The sequence below is a fragment of the Tamandua tetradactyla genome, chromosome 15, assembly GCF_023851605.1.
Source record: "Tamandua tetradactyla isolate mTamTet1 chromosome 15, mTamTet1.pri, whole genome shotgun sequence".
Lineage (NCBI taxonomy): Eukaryota > Metazoa > Chordata > Mammalia > Pilosa > Myrmecophagidae > Tamandua > Tamandua tetradactyla.
The window spans coordinates 68,684,256-68,706,593 of NC_135341.1; the positions used below are offsets into that span (position 1 = coordinate 68,684,256).

The window sequence follows — 22,338 nt, forward strand, 5'->3', positions numbered from 1 at the left end:
AGAGCTATAACCTTATTCAAGTAACATAATCATTAAAAGCCTTGCTTTCCTTAACTGTAAGTTGGGAATGGGGCAAGAAAAAATTAGGCATGAGATAATAGAGATTAAATACTTAGCAATGTGCTTAGGCAGTGCTTAACTACTTCCAATTTAGTCAACAGGTTCAACTCAATCTAGTTATTCATGAATTGTAAGTGACTATACAAGCAAAATGTTTTAAGTCCAATTTGAGATACCTTTAATCATCTCCATTGCCCTCACTGCTTGTTCTTGGATGATGATGATTATCATCATGAAAAAAATGGAAACAACATTTATTATAGTTGCCTCTTTTATGTAATCTCCCTTTATTCTCTTTAATTGGCCTAACTCTTTACAATGCTTTCTGCCCAAAGACCACCTTTCTTTTCTTTCCTTCTACTTAGTTTGACCATGAGGCTAAGTTCTAGGGGGACATAGACAGGTTATGAGGGTCTTTTAGGAAGGTCCCTGTATTAGTTAGATTCAGTTGTCAACTTGGCCAGTGAGCATACCTAGTTTTGTTGCTGCGCACATAAGCCAATGGTACGTGAACCTCTTCTGTTGCTAATTACATCTGCAGTCGGCTAGGAGGCGTGTCTGCTGCAATGAGTGACATTTGACTTAATTGGCTGGTGCTTAAATGAGAGACTCAACATAGCACAGCCCAAGCAGCTCAGCATACCTCCTCTCAGCACTTGCAGCTCAGCCCAGGCCTTTGGAGATGCAGAAAGAAGTCACCCGGGGAAAGTTGTTGGAACCCAGGGGCCTGGAGAGAAGACCAGCAGAGACCATCCTGTGCCTTCCACGTAAGAAAGAATCTCAGTGGAAAGTTGGCTGCCTTTCCTCTGAAGAATTAACAAAATAAATCCCCTTTTATTAAAAGCCAATCCACCTCTGGTGTGTTGCATTCCAGCAGCTAGCAAACTAGAACAGTCTCTATGAAGAGGGGACCCTATTGGCCTCTCTTTCATATTTCTTTGATTTATGGAATATGAATGAAAAGGTTGGGACTCAGCAACCATACTGGAGAATGAGGAGAACATGAGGAAAGATGAGGATGGAGAAGCAAAAAGGAAGATATCCTGGGACCCTACTGACACTCTGGAGCTGCTATATTGCCACCTCTGGACTTGTCTATGAGGGAGAAATTAACTTCTATTGTCTTGAAACTCCTGTTCTGCTCCTGGTCTTAATATTGAAAATGAACTTCAGCCTAAGTTATACAGTAGAAATTTGGTTTTTTTTTTGAGTTAAAAATTCCCCAACCCAGCCCTAACCTCTAAAGGTGTTGTTCTTTCAGGGATCTTTTTTTCCAGACTGCTATAACAGGGTGAGGAATTCAAATTAGAAAATTCAAAAGAAGGCTAAATTGTTCTTCCTGGGAAAGGAAAGAAAAGGCTGGAGGAAGGAATGGCTGATATTGTAAAGAAGAGACACTGTCTGGAGAGAAGACTGAAAATGTAAATATCATTTTGCTGCTTGCTGAGGAGGGATTTTGTATCGATGAGAAAGACAATACAACTAGTGTCACCAAAGAAGTTAGTTAAAAGCACTGAGTTGTTTTAAGAATTTTTTTGGAAGTTTCTCAACACAGTATTAAAAGTAAACCCAATTTTCCGCCCCCTCCAACCTTCAGTCAATCATCAATATTTTCATAATGCATTATGTAATTGGATCTATTTGCCTCGTTGCATGTATGAAAAGAATTGTATTTTGCTTTAAGGAAAGTACAGAGCAAGAAAAGGAACTATTCATAGGGTTCCCTAGGATTATTGACAATAAAAGTATAGTTGATAAATGCAACAAACTACTATTTCCATGGGAAAATTTTCTGTGAAATTGAAGAGTACTGAAAAGTTGGGACTATCTTAACACCACCAAGTGAAATTACACCCAGAATATCTCTGAAGCATACATTTTTACCTTATGGATACTCACTTTGCACAATTAGTTGGATGCTTATGAGAATACATTTGATTCTCAATTTTAAACACAATGAAAATACTTCTAAGATAAATACCTCAGGACTTTGCTACTTTGGGCAGTATTTGGTGACAACATTATAACAATGAGCATGAAACTCTTTCACAGGGATATGTTTCCATACTTCATCCCTCAAGCCAAGAAAATCAGTCACCATGTCTCTCACTGATTAGTGTATTAGAGAAGATCAGAAAATAAAAACACAGAACCCTCAAGGGGAATTCAGATTTATTGGCAATTCTTTAGGTTCGAAGTAAGTATTTTGCTCTTCAGCCCAAGCCATACCTGTGAGACTGTAGACTTGTTTGAAAATCTTGTTATCACCTGAAAGAAAAAAACAAACAGAAGTAATAATAATTATTTTCATCTTCCCTGGTGGTGTGGGACGGGGTGAAATGTAGGATGCTGGGGAAAGAGATGAAAGGAATTGCTCAGAGAGGGTGAAGAAATCCAGCCTCCACCTTTGTAGGCCAGAGTAAAAACTTATGTCCCTGCAAGGAACTGAGAACTCCCAGATCCCACCCCTAGGCCCTCTACTAACTAGTGCACTACTGAGAAAAGGAGCAGAAAGTTCAATGTCTAGGACAGGACACATCCTACGAAATAATGACCACCACTAGCCTTATTCGCTATATTTTCCTGTTTGATGCTTTAGTCTCTCTCTTTCTGTTTTCCATCTCCCTTATTCCTCTTTCCTGCCCTTTTCTTAAACTCTCTCATGTTCAATGATTCCTTTCTCTGGCTTTGTGAAAATAGAAATTTATGGAATCTTTTCTTATTTAACTTCATTTCTTTCTATTTATCTACTTTCCCTTCTTCTTGAAAAAGTCAGATTGATATCTACTTTCTGGTCCTTTTGTTCTTCTCACTATGGTTTCATTGTGGATTAGGATTATGTTTACTGGGAATCCTAATACCCCATTTAATTGAGTCTAAGTCCACATTGATTGGAAAAAAAAAGGAGGAAAAAAATGCTGCCAATCAAATTTTGGCATTGCTATCAATTAATTTCAGAGATGCTAAAACATGAAAAACAAATGAGTATCTCTGAATCACTTAAGTCTAGTTCTCATGATACCTCTTGTATAAAATAAAATTTATGGTACTGTGAAGGAAAACATTAAAAAACATATACCTTTTTTAATGTACAAAGCAGCTCTGGAAATAATGATATCTGGAAACATACTTCAGGTCTCATCCAAATTGTTTTTGCCAAAATACATTTCTTTCTTTTTCAAGTGGCAGTAAATTCTATAAATTAACATAATTTTATTCACATAGAAAAACCTTGCACTTGAAAATTATCTGCCTAGTAAGCCAGACATATATGGTAATTCTGTCATCCTCTAACTGCTTTTTCCCCCCTCCAGATGATTAGGGAAGTAGATCTGTTATTAATTATACAAATGTCGGCATCATTATTAGTGTGCAAATATATGTTTTATCAATGTTTCATTTCATTAAAGCAGTCAACCCATTCTACATCTGCTTAGTTGCCTAAATATGCATTAATCAGAAGCACTGTAGACATACGTGTTGTAATAATTCCCCAAATGGTGACAAATAAAACAGATGAATAATTAAAAATGTGAAAAATAAAACAAAATTATGGTGCTGTTGCTATTGTGGTAGACATAAAGATGTGTTTTAAAAAGACTTTCAGTTACAGCTCAGATCCCATCCTAATAGGATTCAAGAAGCCTCTGATCAGAGCTGCATTTTGAGGAGTAAGAAAGAGACACCATACTTAGTATGATGGTTGTGACCTCCAGCTCCCTGACATACTACCAATGAGTTTTTGCAAGTTGCTAAATCCCAGGGTTGTTTTTCTATAGCAGCACCTCTCAAACTTTAATGTGCACAGGAATCATGTGGGGGATCTTACAATGAGGTCCTGATTCAGGAGACCTGGGATGGGGACCAACATTCTGCATTTCTAATGAAGTCCCAGGTAATTGCTGATACTGCTGGATTCTGGGGCACACTTACAACCAGTGTCACTACTCTTATTATCCTATCACCTATCAATTCATTAAGTTTCCACCATGTGAGCGATATGCACCCCCATAAGAAATTAAGTCTATTAATTCTCACTGTAACCCAATGAGGGAGGTATCTTTAACCCCCATTTTACAGAAAAGAAAATAAGGCTTAGTCTGAGGCAAGTGACTTGCTAAAGTTGTAAGGTAGTATGTAACTAATGTAGGACGAGGGATTCAAGGGTAGGCTGATATGGAGATTAAATGCAATGATGCATGTAAAAATGAATGGCATGCAATACAGTTTGTTCATCTTATTTCAATGGTATTGATTCCTCACCGATATAGATGGTCCAGATGCATTCATATATATAGGAGTGAGAGATTTGTAATTTCTCTAGAGTTCATGCTAAAGTTTTTGAATAAATTATTTCATTTACATATAGCATTAATCACATGATTTAGAAAGAGTACTGTGATATATTCCTTCAGTCGCCTAAAACAACGTGTTGACCCAGATTTTGCAATTGGTTGAGGATATTAGTATAATGGAAACATAGCATATTAGAAGTGACTCTAGTCATTGTGGAATGCCTCCTACACTGATTTCCATACCTAGCAGATTAAAGAATGTCTTAAGGAGCTTTCTAAAAAAAATCAGATTCCAGGGTGCCAACTCAGGAGAGCCTCTTTCATTGGTGGTGGGTAGGACCCAGTGATCCAGAATTTTACGGAGGATTCCAGGTCAGGTTGGAAACCACTGAGTTAGTCCAACTCCCTAATGGCACAGATATAGAAACTGAAGACCAGAGAGAGGAGATGGCTTACCCCAATACATGCATCTAGTTAGTAGCAGAACCCATACCATAAGCCAGGTAACACAACTCCTGGTGTGCCTTACACAAAATCATACACCTTTTCAATTGCTTCCTCCAGCAGTTAATGCTGTTACTTGGGCTGAATGACTGAACTTCTGAAACATATGGAATTTAACCCAGCACAGGGTTTGATGACTGCCATAAAGCAGACAAAAAAAAAAAATACAAAAAACAACCAAAAAAACACTCTCATGATGCTACATCACCAAACAGTGTTTTAACCATTTTGGGGTCATGGATCTTTGTAGAATCTGATGAAAGCTAAGCATTCTTACCTCAGTGGAAAAAAAATACATGGATACAACCTTTGAATGGAAAATGTTTTGTGAACTCATTTCCTTGCTCCAAGAGCTAGATAGAAGACTCAAAAGTTAAGAAGGTTTGAGGAGCATAGACTTCCTCAATTTTGAGTTCCCCCTGTAGCTGATTTTTTAAGAAAATAGTAAAAACTGCTAATAAGGATAATTAAAGAAACAAACAGGAAAATATTGGGAAATGGGGATTGAGAAAATAAAAGGAAAGTAAATCATATGTAAGAAAAGAAATGGAGATTGTTGAAATAAATTCTTGAGGGAGAAAAAGGAAGTTGAGGGGTCAGACACTCAGACCTGAGAATTACACTCAATGTCAGGAGGGAAGAAGTTAAGTGTAAGTAAGCAAGATTGAGGATATGTCTTGAAACAAGGTTATCATGGGCAGAGGTGAGGCTTTACAACCTTACAGACTGCAGAAGGCATTATGAGTTGGTCTAAAAAGTCTCCTCACAACTTTCTTCTCTTTTAATTTCCATTTTAACCATCCAAATTAATGGTGATGTGACTCCAGTGGGAACTGGTAGAGAATACTCTTAAATGGGAAAGGTATTGATCATTGGTGTGGAGAACCAGACAGAGGAAAAGTGGCCTCTGTAACCATGCTATCTACAACAAAAAAATCAAAGCAAATTCACAGCCATTTGTTCAAACAGTGAGGAGACATGGTCTCAAAATTCTACAATAGAGCTTGAATTGCAAATGTAAATCAAACATATCAGACACATTGATGGTCACTTTAAATATGAAAAATGACCTTTGAAATATGAAAAATAATGATATTCTCTAATATCTTTATTTTACTGAATGAAGACATTTCTATAGGGACTTTCATAAGCTCCTACTGACCTGCCATCTAACCTATTTTTTTTTTTTTTTTGCATGGGAAGGCACTGGGAATCAAACCTGTGTCATGGCAGGCAAGAATTCTGCCAGTGAGCCACCCTCACACCATTTTTTATTTCTTTAAGTTGTTGCATTTATCAACAATAAATTCTCCTGTTAATAGAATTCCCACAAATATTTTTATTTGGAAAAGGAGCAATTTGCTTTCTTTTATCTGTTTTCCTCATTTGTTAAACAACACAATTTTGACAGATGACACTATGACAGCAAAGTTTAGGGCTCAGCCTTTCAAGGGACTATCTTTCAGAGGAACTTGAGAGCAGTTTTTCAGGAGTAGTGAAGCATTACCAGGAACTTTCAAACTCTTTTCAAGGGACCCAAATTGACAAGGCATTAAGTACTACGAAGCAGGAAGGAAGCAAAACAAACATGAATGGAAGACACTCTATGCACCTATAACCTAAACTGTAAATTGCTGGGCCAGTGGGCCAAAATAATAGGAAATCTTTTTTCCATTGTTTACTTGGTCCAGAGTGCAGAATTATGAGTCCTTGCTTGAGTCCACAAATGTCCTCTCAACTCTGGAATCTCCAAAGACACTAAAGGAATGCTACCTACAGCTGATTGTTCAACTGGGAAATAAGATGCAAATTATGAGTCTCCTTCCTGACTGATTCTTGGTATCTTCTGCTTCATTAATAATGACACAGTGATTAAGTCACAAAGCAGATTAAGTGAACATGCTTCCTTATTCAGAAAAAGGGATTATCTCATGCTTTATCTCGTTCACTGGACAGCAAAATTAGCAGTGTTGATGGCTGTTTGGGATAAAGAGAATACAAATGAAGGATACTCACAGATAACCTCAAACTCAGATCGTTAAAACTCCCCCCTACAAAACCATAAATAATTTTCATTTAATACAGGGAAGCAGCAAATTGACAGGTCTCACTTACATCTCTAATCTGCTTCTTCCTGTTTCAGACTCAAGAAGAAGAGCCAGTAAGTAGTAAAAGACACCAAAGGGAGAAGGGAATAGAAAATGGAAACTTCTGGAGAAATGATGACTTTTGAGTCAGGGAGCATTAATTTCAACTAAAGCAGCATGAGATTTTGTCACCATCTAATCTAAGGAGATTTTTGAGGTTCTTCTGAAATCCTAAATGGGTAACACAGTTTCTATTATGTCTTCTTGGTTAGTTGTATAATTTAGAAACAGAAGTGAGATTTTAATGAAAAAGAAATTGATGATTTTACTATTTTCCTATTTTGTCCTTAACCTTGAGGTCAAGACAAACTATTAAGACTTATAAGAGAATTCTTCCCCTAGGAAAATACAATCATTTCTATTGCAAAGAGGTCACAGCAGTAGTCAAGAAGTCTACTGCTCTGAATTCAGTGCTTATTAGCAGCTAGAACTGGAGTATCAGTTACTGAACCCATGGTTTTGGGAGAGCCCCAAAACATCAATGTGTGTTATACACAAGTTCTGTGTGCCCAGAGGGATGGGAGATGTCTGTGAGACAGTGTCTTATAGTTGTTAAGAGTCAGGTCTTTCCTAATCTTGTCCCTTATTATTACCCATGTAATCTTGGTTAGTATATTAGGTAGTATAGTGTAAGCAATGCTGAGATAACAAACAATGCCCTAAATTTTCGTGGCTTAACATAGAAGAATTTTTTCTCTCATTCGTGTCACAGTTTGATATGGGTTGAGCAGTTCTCTTTTAAGTGATGCTCAGGGACCCAGGCTTCTTCTATTTTGTGGTTCTGCCGTTGTGTGGGCCTCAGAATTGTCCTGGCACTACCCAGTTAGCTGCTTGTGGAAGATTATGGGGAAGTCATACTGGGCATGTGCCAACCAAGCCCAGAAGGGACACCTCCCCTTGCATGACATTGGTCGGAGAAAATCTCACAATCGTTGCATCAATCAAACTTCTGTGACCTTTCATTTCCACCTCTCAAAAAAAAAATGATAACAGTATTTCTGGAACTGTTTTGGGATTAAATTAAATATATATGTGTAAACTGAAAAACCCAGGAGACCCAGTTGGCCACATCTGGCATGGTGCCACATGAAGACAAATTCAGTGCAGCAACCAAGTAATAAAACATAATTTTAATCCTTTTGGGCATATATCACAAGAATCTTAAAAGGGATGTATTCAATAATCCACACTAAGGTTTGTTAAAATTATCCCTCCTTTTCTATTCCCTTAGGAATAACAAAGAGGCCTCTCTCTCTCTTTCTTGCCAAAATTAAACCTGGACCATATTTCTCTTCAGTATCCTTGTCTTCCCGTTTTCCCCTGGCCATAATGCCAACATTTCTGCCAGAGGTGACACATAGGTAATACCATGCCTTCCATATTTCTCATGTTTCTCAGGGGAGAGAAAATATTTGGAGTTTCCTGTGACTGTAAACCTCTTGGCACTTTTATTTCATTAGCCATAAGGAATTATCTCAGCGACTTTCTGGTGAAAAAAGTCCTCATTTTGATATATTTGTAAAGTACTTGGTCCAGTATCTGGCATAAGGAATAATGCATATTAATAAATGTTGGTTGTATTATTATTCATGCTTCAGAATATGCAGAAGAGTGTTCTTTGAATTAGGTTAGTGAAGGAAAGGGTATTGTGAGATTTTTACATCAATTCTCGAGTTAGGTCGTGGTTATATAAACATCCACACACAAATTTGTTCTAATAAACACTAATATTTATGTAGGATTTCTTGAGAGGGGGTCATAAAATTCTCAAGCATGTTACCCCCAAACTGCTCTCTTAACAAAAAGACTCATTCTTTCCCATAAAAACATATTTTTCCTTGCCCAACACTTAAGTAAGGACATTTAAACAACTATCCATGGGTTAGGATGAGATCAATAAGACAGTGAAAATATATACAAATTAACTGAAGCTTGGTTTTAATTTCCTATCTCTGATTTCGAATGCCTGAGTTACAAAGGTTTCAGAATTGAAAGGAAACCCAAAGGAGTTCTTTGATATTGATTTAAAAACCTGCAGAACAATTTTGAGGGAGAGTTATTTACTGATAACGTGGCTCATAGTCTAGTAAGAAAAAGGACGAAAAGACACACAATTATGTGAAGAAAACTGACTAGAAAACTCTCAACAATGTCATACAGTCTTAAAGATTTCAGGCTTGAGAAGCTAGGTATGAAATCAATGATTTAGGAGTTCAGCAGGGTAATCTGTGCTAAAAGAAAGAATTTACACATTTTAAACTCATTATGTTGAGAGGAGATCCCATGCCCCGCAGTGACCCGCTTCTGATTAGGGTACAATGGTTCCTGGTTAGCCTGTAAAATCAGCTACTGTGTAATTGTAAGGAAACACAATAGCTGGTTTCATAAGATTTTCAGGATGCACACTGAGTACTTTGGTTCCAAACCAGGTCGGTTAAGAAAGATGCTCAATTTGATGTGAGAAGTTTGAGCAGCACCACTCCCAACGGCACTTTAAAAGTTAATGCAAAATGCCTCATTTGCTACCTAGGAAGCCGATTGTCAATTATGCACTGCAACAAAAAGTTGAACAACCCTACATTTAGAAGATAGTGCTTGAACCAGCAAACTGAAATGAGATACTTTGCTGATCTGAACTATAGCTCGTTTAGCCATAGAAACCAATAAGAGGTTTGCTAAAAGATCAACCGCATACCATTTTGAACCAAAGAAACCTTTGAAACTTAAGTCATCGTAGTATCAGCACTTTTCACAAATGGTCAGTGATTTCCAGGTAAGAAAGAAAGCCATCCTGCTGGTAGATGAGAAAGCAGAATTCCTTTGTTACAGATTTTTTTTTCATATTCAAAGTGCATGCGTGGCGCATCATAAGGAATAAGGTACTGTTGACTGAGAAAAAGCCTTTGTGAGAATTAACAATGGGATTATAAACCACTGAAATTTAGGAGAACACATCGGATCATGCATTTTGTTCTTCCAACGGAGCTCTTTAGAGGAAGTTCTTAGAAGCAAAATTATGCCATAGATAAAATACCCCTGCTATAGCTCCAGTTTTCTTCTCTGGGTCTTTTCCCCAGTAATGCTGCTACCCAATGATTGCTTTGTATGGGGAAAAATCATTCTCCAGTTATTTATACCACAGTATGTATTTACTATTTCTTTTCGTATGTAAATTTATATTGTGAGTCTTAGCTGTCAACAAAAAATAGATGTTTCATTAACTCTTAAAAAGTGAGGAACTTATGAAAGGTGTTTGTGGGGAGGAGGGGTAAGGCAATGGCTCTTTCTTGAAATTCTGAAATTATACATGTGGACAAGCTTTTAGAGTTATCACGTGGCAACCTAGTCTCAAGGTCACCATTTCCAAGTTCGGGGAAAATCACAGTGATTTCCACCGAGGAGCTCTTCCTTGTAACAATGTGAACAGTGACTATGGCAAATCATTTAGAATGGGTGTGACTTCTTACAGTGAGATCTTTCTGAATTTACATAATTATTTAACTTATTTATAGATTTGTACAAAGGCATCGTTCTTAGTTATACACATGAAGTATGTATATATCATTCTCTTCAGATTAAGCTTTGCTCTCCAAGTTTTAAAGCTATTATTTTCATGGTAGCAGAATGTTATGGACAAGTGACTGGATTGCAAGGATAATGCTTGCATGATACTTAAGCAAATTTGTGCAATCCAGTTCCCTCCTTTCAAGCTTCCGATCTGCTTGTTCAAATTGTGCTGTCTCAGCTGTTTCTACAAGGGTTGCAGGGACCTAATGTTGGTTTCCTGGAAAAACAATTCTGCTCCTACTTGGACTGTCTATGAAAGGGACATATAGGCACATCACCCTTTATGTAAAAAAGATGCTCCCCAAATTTTCCATATTGAGTCCCACAGAGGAAGCCATATTTTCCCCATTAATTTCCATTACCTCTTCAGAGAGGCAGAACTTCTATTAGTAGTGACTAAATCATTGCCTTTCAGCTTCTCTTTCTCCTCTCACCCTGTCCTTCATGCTAACTCATTTGGAATTTCCAAATAAACACTTACTTTTACTTGGGAACTACCACTAAAGTGACTCTGTGGCAAATTATCTTAAAAAAAATAAAGAACTATTTTAAAGTATATATACTATCCAACTATCAATGAATCTGGTAGATTCAGATTCTTCTAGGCCAGGCATTTAATTAATTAATTAATTTTTTGGATGCATGGTCCAGGAACAGGAATTCTTAAAATGAGGGTACATCATATAGCCAGCAAGCTGTTATTCATCTGCTGTTGCTTATACTTTCCTTAAAATACTAAATAATATTATATGTGCCAATTGAGTGTTTCCTGAAGAACATATTCCCATTTAAAGGTAAAGCAAAAGCATGGTAATAAAATTAACACTCATCCCCCTCTACTCTTCTCTGTCCCCCATGCACACAAAAGAACCAAATTTGGTTCAGAGTCCTTATCAGAGTTTGAAAAACTTTCTTAAATTGGAATAAAAAAACATGGAAAACTGAAGCTACAAGGGACTAAGGTTCAAACTGGTTAAATGCATACCAATTGTCTCCTCTAATACATAGCCTGAAGTGATTTTTTAGACTTCTTAAAGTTAGGTTGAACCATGTGACAAAATTTAGCCAAAGGAATATAAACAGATAAGACCTATGCCATTTTTAAGCCTTGCCACTGATTAATCCTAAGACATTCTCTCTGAGCTATTTAGCTGATTGAATTCTGAGTTTCAGAGGACTCTAAGGCCCAAGGGTTGGTAGAGCCGCAAATTGGGAGACTGGATCTCTGAATCACTAGGTGAAAAGCTGCCATCTGTGCACCCTATTGAATTGTGACGTGGATGAAAGGACGCTCACGCGTTGTGCTGGCACCACCATTAGGGCCAGTTCCAGCATTTAGCCTCACTCATCTGAGGAAGCTTTTTAGAGATCACCTAAATTACAGGTGACGAACTGGAAGCCTACTGGAGGAAAGCAACTTGTTCAAAGTCATGCAACATCTATGTGTATTGCGTCTAGAACCAAGCTTTTCTGAATCCGCGTTCATTGCTCTTTTTTTTTTCTTTTGGCAGAATGCAGTGTTTTTTCCCCCCATATATCACATTAACATTTTGCATCACCAAGATGGAAGCGTGACTAATGGTCTAAAAGGAAAATGTAAACTGTATAACATGGAATATGAATATGCTACATTAACACTAGGCAGACTTGGGGACTATTTATGAATGCTGGAAAAATACAGTGACACAGATTGGTCAGCATATGCTCTGCTTCTAAAGACCTTAATCTTAAGAGGAGAAAATGTAAGTGGGATTACCACATCACTGAAAGTTTAGCATCTCGCAGATGCTTATTTCAGAATTTTCCTTAATCAGGAAATTTCTCAATGATGTGGAAGCCAAATCCTTTAAATCCTAATTCATTTGATAGAAATGTATCTTCCTGGATCGCTCCACCCTCATAGGCTTGTCAGTAATACCACATGCTGGCCTTCCAATTCATAATTTCAAGGCATTTCAGTTTTTTTCCCTCCTTTGGGATCTTGCTTGCTTCATATTTCCTATTACTTCACTGCTGTTTCCCACACACCCCACCCCCCGACACACACACACACTGAAAGCTGCCTCTCTTTTGGCACCCAAATGCTGGGTTTAAATGGTGAGCAAATAGATGCCTGCCTGGTATTTGATCAAACTGGAGTCCACAAGATCCGAGCATGGGCTGCACTGCGGTGTGAGCAGACTGCATTTGCCATATGTCAGCCTCTCTGCTGTCTGCACGCTTTTGGGGAACTTCACGGGAAAGGCACTATTAAAGATGTTTAGCTTGGGATTTTGTAATTTGCTTTTAATTTTAATTTAATTTCCACCAACTTAGCTCATTTACCACAGCTTTAATCATACCACCCACTGACTCAGTACTGTACCAGTGGAATCTAGGTTTGGAATTAGAGAGCTCACCCAAGAAATGTCGCCGATGTCCAAGGATGATCTGTGGAACAGCCCCAAATAGTGGAATATTTACTGCACTAAGACCCTAAGGATTATTCTAACAAATCCCAAGAGAACAAGTTCGTGGAAAAAAAAAAAAAACAGGATGAAGTTATGCTTAAAAACAATTCTAACATATCCACAGCAAAGTATTTGCAGATTGATGAAAGAAGGTAAGTTAAAAGTATGCATCTCTCACTTATATATTCGATCTCTCTACACAAATATATATGGCTGTATGAATGTGTGTATATACAGGAAGATGAAAGAATGAGTTATTTCTTGGAAAACATGATATATCCACATTCCAAAGAGATTTTTATTCATTTTATTTATTTCAGCTAATAAGATGACCTCTAGCTTCTCACAGGGATGATATTGAGTCTGGAAAGAAATTTAAATGCTATTTTGTACACTTGAAATTGTGATAGAGATTTTACACATTTGTTCCTGAACATGGGGCAAGAGAAGGATAGAGGATGGTGTGAAAACAGAATGGAAAGAACATGCTCAAATGGGACAAAATTCTTCCAAAAATCTAGTTCATGACCACTGGGTTATTTAATAAATGGAAAGATTTATCAGTTTGAAGAAGCACAAATACTAGAGGAAAGGACAAGTTGAATAGCCAAAGTACAGCAGTTTTGCCACCTTATTTGTTCTTATTAATGAGATGGCTTTCCTTAAATTAATAGGCACAGTGGGTTTATGATGAGGCATGACGAGTAAGAGAATTAAGGTTAAGAAGATTAGAGTGAATGTTATTCTAGAAATTTAGCATAATTTCTGCTTTAGGCCAGGATGGCTGAAGGAAATCAGCCCCCATTAGAAGAATTACGTTCTCTCCTATTTGTAGTAGAGTGCTTTAGTGGACAAATGTACTAGGCTTGCATTGAGAAAACCAGAGTTTGACTTGATTTTACACTATATGATTCTTTCACAATTCTGTAATCTCAGACAATACACAACTCAAATAGCCACTTTCCTTCTCTGTGAAGTAAAGCCATAACCCAAATGCCCAAGGATGATAGGAGGATTACAATTTTAACTTAAATTAAAAAAACTTAATTTAACTTAGAATTAATTTAACTTAAATGAAATCATGTAAACTAATTGCCTTGTCCATAATATAACCTCGATAAACATTAGCATACCTTCTTCTATGCAGTTGGTAGATGTATTACTAAACATTCAGTTGACAAGAGAAATTAAAACCTGATGACATCCATTTTGGTTTCTTTTTATTGAATCTTACTTGAAACATACCCTTGGTGTGGTTGGTTGAAGATTTTATCTAAACATGAAACTCCTGTCTGACTGAGGAAAGGTAATTCTCTCATTTAGATATAACTCACTTAGGTTATATGCTTAACCAGTTCTTGGATTTTTTAGTTCCCTGAGTGAATAATTTTTTTTCTGTCCCTTAAGCTAGTTTGAGTTGGGCTTATGCTACTTGTAGGCAAAAGAATTCTAATAAAACTGGAAAAGTTTATAACCTTTCCAGTTATAACATCCTATTATTCTGTAGATATCAAACCATGTGCGTATATATATATATATATATATGAATGAATGATTGAAATTCAAATAAGTATTTTTCAAGAAGAATTGCTTGGAAAGGGTTACAGAGATGAATAAAATATAGTTATTGTTCTTGAGGAACTCATAAGGATACAGATGAATTCTCCACCCACGACTTGAATTTTTATAATCCATTTTTGAGAACTTTCCCATTGAAGTATATCATGAATGAGGAAAGTCTGCAAACTAAAAGTGTACCACTTAATGAACTATCACAAAGTGCTGGGGTCCACTTTTTTACTTATATATTTCGTATGTGAAGCTTGTTTTCCCATGGAAACATGTTTCTTATGAATGTTCCATTAACTTACCACACAGCTGGCATTCAGTGCTCACAAAATTAAGGGACAGAATAAAAATGTATAACATTGTTTTAATGAGTGAACTTACATTAAGTTTCAATTAGGTTTTGGGGTCAGGTGGTTTGGGGTTGAAATTCCTGTTCCTGACCTGCTTTTCTTATTTGCTGATGGACCAGTTATTTACCTCTTTCAACCTTAACCAGTCTTCTTATCTTGAAAATGAATTTAACTGACCTCTAAGATGTTGTGAGGATAAAATCATGTGTATAGAGTGTTTAGCATGCAGCTTGATTCCTAGGAGCTATTATATCATCAGCAGCCCCAGCATCCTCTTCCTTTAATAGAATATTTGAGTGAGGGTGGGGCATTATTAGCCCAGTCTGCAAGAGAATCCCAAAGTAGGCAAGGATTACACTTCTAGGGTGCAAACAAGCGTCATGCATACAGTCTAGAGTAGTCCTGGTCCCCACCTTTACCTTAGTAAAGTGGAGTAGGGTTGAGGATTCCTGCAGGTAGTTTTTCTTTCTCAAGGAATACATATAAGTTGGGCCTTGTCTGTGTGTGTGTACGTGTGTGCCTATGCAAATTTGGCACTTTTTTATTTGAGGTTGAACATCTGTTGTTCCCCGCAGGATGGAAGTAACCAGGGAAGTAGGAAAAGAAAGACTTTTTTGTCTTTTTATGGGATGGCAGGTGGCCTTTTTATCCTCTGCCCTTCCTAAGCTAGCTAACACCTGCCCCCTCCACAGGAGTTTAAAAACCTAACTGCTTGCTGTTCAGTTTGCGAACACAAGCTGAAATACCCAGATGCCACCAAAATGTGGCTGATCTCTTTGCAAGGTATACCTGATGCTATTTGATTGAAAAAGGCTACACAGGAGAGAATCCAGAGGAGATGAAACACGAGCCCCTACAGGGTGGTTTAAAGTTTAAAGCTTTTTAAAAAACATTCTCTGTTTTATATGTTTTTATTTTTAATAAATAGTTAAGTGGGATTTGGTTGAAAATGATGCTGAGATGTGATTGCATGGAGGCTTACCGTAGTGCAATTACACAAAGGAGACTCGCAGTTCATGCAATCACCAGTTCTGCTGAGTTTGTCCAGCAACCACGTCTGCCTACCTACTCCTTTTCTAGATGTTGTCTCTTATATTCAGCCCTCAAGGTTGCCATGGAAACCACCACATTACTTCATTACGATATACTTCTATTCCTACCTCCCACCCCCACCCTCGCTGCCTCCAGCACACATACACAATAATTCATGATACCTGGGTGGGAACCTGACTTTAGCTGAACCATTCAGAGTCCTTCTGTGGGAATCTAGAATTCACTTAGAAAGTCCAGCATAGTCCGCTGCCCACTTGAATTGAAGAGCTGCTTTGTGGCCATTTTCTGTCTTTTGGAAGAGGAAAGCAAGATAGCAAATCTGGTTGTCATCTTGTCTTAAAAGACACTATGAGAGGAATAGAGAGGACATGCAGAGGAAAAGAAAAATAAGAACTGGAGAGAGAGAGTCTTAACAGAGTTTCAGAATCTGATTACAAGAGTTCCTGAGATAAGAGTAGTTTGTTATCCCATTGGATACTGGAAATTCTTACAACAAATTCTCCCTGCCTTTTATGCTGTATTCCTATTGGGTTTTTATTGCATAAACTCAATATCCTCATTTTGAGCTATTAGGATTCCCAGTATGGCCCTTATATCAATGCCCCAAACTAGCTCTGTCCTAAAATAAAAATTTTAAAAAGAATCAGTCTGTACTTTGAGAAGGGGTAAGAGTAACCTCTTTATTTTGTTTTACACCTCTTAGGAGAATAACACCTTCATCTCTCTGAAGCAGGGGGCTAGGCAGGAGAAATAAAGTCTCAGAGTTAGTCGGGAGCATGAACTTGAAATTCAGCAGAGTCCAGTCCTCACTGATACACTCTTTAAGGGGGTAAAAAGAACGGGCAAGACTGAAAATAATGTAGGGGGAGAAAGCAGTAAGCCTAGACAATCCTTAAGATGAAGAAGAGGGCATTGAAGTGGTTTTGCTGTAGTCAGAGGAAATAGGATGTGCTAATAAGTACAAGAGATTCAACAGTTCTGGGACACTAAGTGAAACAAGCTCTCCTTCAAGGGACTATGTTTGCCACAATCACTTCTGAATCCACTGAAAGGTACCAGTTTGAGAAAAAGTCTCAGAGGATTAAAAAAACCTGTTGTATGGATTCAAGTAAAATTTCTATGCCTTTACTTACCAAGCCTTCCCTATCCCATCTGACACTGTTTTAAGCTCTGTAAATGTGAATGGTAGGTAAAAGAGTTCACTACAGCGTATCTCAGGGAAATATTTTTGCTTTCTAAAGCAGTTCAATTTGAAATACACAAGTGAGGAACACAAATAACTGTTGAGTCCAAATCAAGGACTCCCCTTGAAAGATCTTTTCAAGCTTGCTCTAAGTGAGGAAGCATGGAGTTGAATCTTATGGATATAGCACATCTTAATTACACAAGAAGTGCCAATGCCAAGTGGTCAGAGAGGACACAGCTCAAAAGTGGGAATTACTGGACTTCCGGGAAGAGGGTGGAGGAGGGTAGACTGGATTCGCCCTGCTCCATAGAACAAGATGGAGGATGGGTAAGAATGACTGGGTCCGCAGTCCTGAGCGTGGGTGATCAGAGGGTCTTCCATATTTCATAGGGAGTAGAAAGGTGGGGAGATGGGATGGGGAGATCAAGGCGGGTCTGATCAACCGCGACCCCCAATGGGGCTGCGCTTCACAGGAAGAAGCGTGAATCCGAGGCCCTTCTGCTCCAGCCCCAGCTGCGGGCTGGGGAGACCTCCCCAAGTGGATCCATAGCTGGGAGAACGTGTGGGGAGCCTGGAAGCATGCCTAGCCCTCTGCTGTGGGAAGCCGCCCCCCTGGGTATTGGGAGCAGTCGCCTGGGTGGGTGCTGTGAATAGCCGTCCTGTCCAGCACGGTGGATCTACTGGAGGCAGTGGGCTGTGATCAACTGCGCCTCCAGGCTTCACAATTGGCTCCCATCCCATGTGGTGGAACCAGCCGTCTCACTGCCATGTGGTGGGAGCAGCACACCTACCTCCCACCCCCCATCCTTACATGCCATCTTCCCAGCAACTGCCTCAGTTGGGGAGGAGCAGGCAGGAGGCGAGGAGGTGTCTCAGGAGCATCACCTACTGGGAAGAAGCGGTAAGTGCAGCCTGGTAAACTCCTTATATGTCCAGGTTTTTAAAAATATGTTTCTCTATTATGATTATTTTTAAATTTCTCTTTGTATATATTTTAAATACTTATATATTTATTTATTTATTATTTTTAAATGTTTTCTCTTTTCTGTGGGCATCAGTCTGAGTTATTCCCCATATATCTTGGGGTATCTTCTTCTGACTTCAGGGCCTGTTATTATTGATGTATTTAAAATTTTTTCTATTTAACTTATTTATTTATTTATTTATTTATTTATTATTATCATTTTGGGGTGCATGGGCCAGGATTCAAGCCCAGGTGTCCCATGTAGCTGGTAGGTGTTCTGCCATTGAACCCTATGCACCCCTGCCTAGCTTTTAATAGACCCTCAAGTAGAACTATACCCCCTACATGAGATCTGGGTCTTTGTTTGTCAGGGAGTTACTGCAGAAAGGAACCTTCAATGCAAAGCCAAGGAAATACAAAAATTTGTAAGTGAAAGAGAATTGTCTAGAAGACAGAGAAATTGAACTAGACCACACAAAAGAACAAATAGTAAAGAAGATTGGAAAAAGGGAACTGGATCTTTGGGTTATGATGGATAACAAAAAGCACACAAATATAAGAATGACTGGTGTCCCGGAAGGAGAAAAGAAGAGTAAAGAGGTGGGTCAGTTAGTTGAAGATATAATTGGGAAATACTTCCTAACTCGTATAAAAAACAGAAATATGCAAATCAAAGCAGTCCAATGAATCCTAAATAGAATAAGTCTAAATACACCTACTCCAGGACACACACTAATCAAACAGTCAAATGTTGAAGAGAAGTAAAAAGTCCTGAAAGCAGCAAGAGAAAAACAATCTATTTACATACAAGGGAAAGCACATATAACTGAATTTGGATTAGTCAACAGGCACAAATGGAGGCAAGGAAGCAGTGGTATGTTATATTTAGGATCCTGAACAAAAAAGCCTTATACAACCAAGCTGTCCTTCAAAATTGAGGGAGAAATTAAAATATTCAAAGACAAACAAAGACTGAGAGAACTAGTTAACAAGAAATGCTAAATATTGCTCTACAGGAAATACTAAAGAAAATCCTGCCTGCTGAAATAAAAGACAGGAGAAAGACATCTGGAGGAGGGCACAGAATTAAAGAGTACCAGTAAGGGTTAGAGAGAGAGAGAGGGGAAAGAACATGTAGATCTGACAAGTAAATACTAGAGGATAAAGTGGTAGATTCAAGAACTGCTTTTACAGTATAAACAACAATGACTTTGAATGTTTATGGATTAAACTTACCAATTAAAAGATAGATTGGTAGAATGGTTTAAAAAATATAGCCCATCTGTATGCTGTTTACAAAAGATGCATCTTAGACCCAAGGACACAAATAGATTAAAAGTGAAAGGATGGAAAAAGATGGTCTATGCAAGCTGTAATAAAAAGAAAGTGAGAATAGTTACACTAATATCAGATAAAATAGACTTTAAATGTAAAGATGTCAAAAAAGACAAAGAAGGACACTGCATATTAATGAAAGGGACAATTCACCAAGAGGAAATAATACCACTCATATTTATGCTCCCAATCAAGGAGCTCCAAAGTACTTGAGGCAAGCATTAACAATACTGAAGGGAGCTATAGATATTTCAACAATAATAGTGGGGAACTTCAATATATCACTCTTCACTGTAGACAGAATAACTAGACAGAGGATTAACAAGGAAATAGAGAACCTAAAGAATGCAATAAATAAATTAGAACTAATAGACATATATAGATTACACTCCCAAGACACCAGGATATTCATTATTCTTTAATGCACATGAAATGTTCTCCAGGATAGATCATATGCTGGAACACAAAATAAGTCTTTATAAATTTAACAAGATGGAAATTATTCAAAGCACTTTTCTGACCACAATGGAATAAAGCTGGAAATTAGTAATCACCAAAGAACCAGAGCTTTCACAAGTATATGTAGATGAAACAATGTACTCTAAAATAACCAATAGAACAAGGTAGAAATTGCTAGAAAAATCAGTAAATATCTGGAGATGAATGATAATGAGAATACAACAAATCAAAACTTATGGGATGTGATAAAGGCAACACAGAGAGGGAAATTCATTGCCATAAATGCCTATATTAAAAAAAACACCAAATGAGCAAAAATCAAGGACTTAATTGCTCACCTGGAAAAATCAGAGAAAAGAATAGCAAACTAACTTCAAAGCAAATAAAAGAAGAGAAATCACAAATAGTAAAGCAGAAACAAACAAACTGGAGAACAAAAAATGATAGAAAGGATCAACAAAACCAAAAATTGTTTTTTTGTGAAAAATCAATGAAATCGATACACCCTCTAGTTAGACTGACAAAGAAAAAAAGAGAGAGGATGCAAATAAACAGCATCAGAAATGAGAGAGGGGTCATTACAATGGCTTCTGAAGAATTTTTAGAAATCATAAGAGATTACTATGAACAACTATATACCAACAAAGTAGACATCTTAGATGAAATGGACAAGTTCCTAGAAATATACAAACTACTTCTACTGTCTCAAGAAGAAACAGAAGATCTCAACAAATCAATTACAAGTAGAGAGACTCAGTCATCAAAAATCTTCCAACGAAGAAAAGCCCAGAGCCAGATGGCTCCACTGGGGTATTTTATCAAGCATTTCAAAAAAATCTAACACAAATCCTGCTCAAATTCTTCCAAAAAATGAGGAAAAAAGAATGCTACCTAACTAATTTTAGGAAGTTAACATCACTTTAATACCCAAACCAGATAAAGACATTGCAAGAGAGACAGACCAATGTCCTAATGAACATAGATGCAAAAATACTCTACAATATACTAATAAATAGAATCCCACGACACATTAAAAGAATTATACAACATGATCAAGTGGGGTTTATACCAGAATTAAAGGGTGGTTCAACACAAAAGAATCAATCAATGAACACATTAACAAACTGATAGAGAAAAATCAAATGATCATATCAATTGCTGAAAAGATATTCAACAAAATTCAGCAACGTTTCCTGATAAAAACACTTCAAAAAGTAGAAATAAAAAGAAACTTCCTCAATATCATAAAAGATATGTATGAAAAACCAATAGTCTCATACTTAATGGTAAGAGATTGAAAGTGTTTCCCTTACGATGGGAAACAAGACAAGGATGCCCATTATCACCACTGTTATTCAATATTGTACTAGAAGTTCCAGCTAGAGCAATTAGACAAGAGAAAAAAATAAAACACATCCAAATAGGAAAGGAAGAAGTAAAACTTTCATTATTTGCAGATGTCATGACCCTATACTTGCAAAATGTTGGTAAGTCTATGACAAAACTACTTGAGCTAAACAAATTCAGCAAAGTGGCAGCATACAAGACTAATGTGCAAAAATCAGTAATATTTCCATATATGAGTAATGACCCATATGAGGAGACAATTGAGGAAAAAATTCCATTCAAAATAGTGGCCAAAAGAATTAGGTATCTAGGAATAAGCCTAACCAGGGACGTCAAGGACTTGTACACAGAAAAATACAAAACTGCTAAAAAAATTTTTTTAATGACCTAAAATAGATGGAAAGATATCTCAGACTCTTGGATAGGAAGGTTGAATGTTGTTAAGATGCCAATTCTACCTAAACTGATCTACAGATTCAATACAAGACCAATGAAAATCCCACAACCTACTTTGAAGAATTGGAAAAGCTAGTTATCAAATTTATTTGAAAGGGAAAGAGACCCTGAATAGCTAAGGATATCCTAAAAAAAGAAGAACAAAGTGGGAAGACTAACATTTCTGACTTTAAAGCTCATAATAATGCCACAGTTATCAAAACAGCATGTTATTGGCATAAAGATAGGAACACTGACCAATGGAATTGAATTGAGGGTTCAGAGGCAGACCACCAAATTTATGTTCAATTGATCTTTGATAAGGTCCCCAAATCCACTGAACTGGTACAGAGCAGTTTTTTCAACAAATGGTTATAGGAGAATTGGATATTAATAGCCAAAATGTTGGAAGATGACCTTTACCTTAAATCCTATACAAATATTAATTCAAAATGGATTAAAGACCTAAATGTAAGAGATAGTACCATAAAACTTCTAGAGGAAAATGTAGGGAAACATCTTCAAGATATAGTAATGATAGGTGACTTTCAAACTTTACACGTAAAGTACAAGCAGTGAAAATAAAAGTAGATAAATGGAAACTCCTTAAGATCAGA

The 22,338-nt window shown here is 37.3% G+C and overlaps 1 protein-coding gene across 1 annotated transcript in view; it reads right to left on the minus strand.

Moving 5' to 3' along the window:
- The window catches only part of KCNH8 (potassium voltage-gated channel subfamily H member 8), a 396,752-nt gene that overhangs the window by 47,743 nt on the left and 326,671 nt on the right, over positions 1–22,338 (minus strand). The window contains exon 12 of the mRNA XM_077130036.1: positions 2,290–2,328. Coding sequence (XP_076986151.1) covers positions 2,290–2,328 — 39 coding nt within the window. The remainder of the gene's footprint in view (positions 1–2,289; positions 2,329–22,338) is intronic.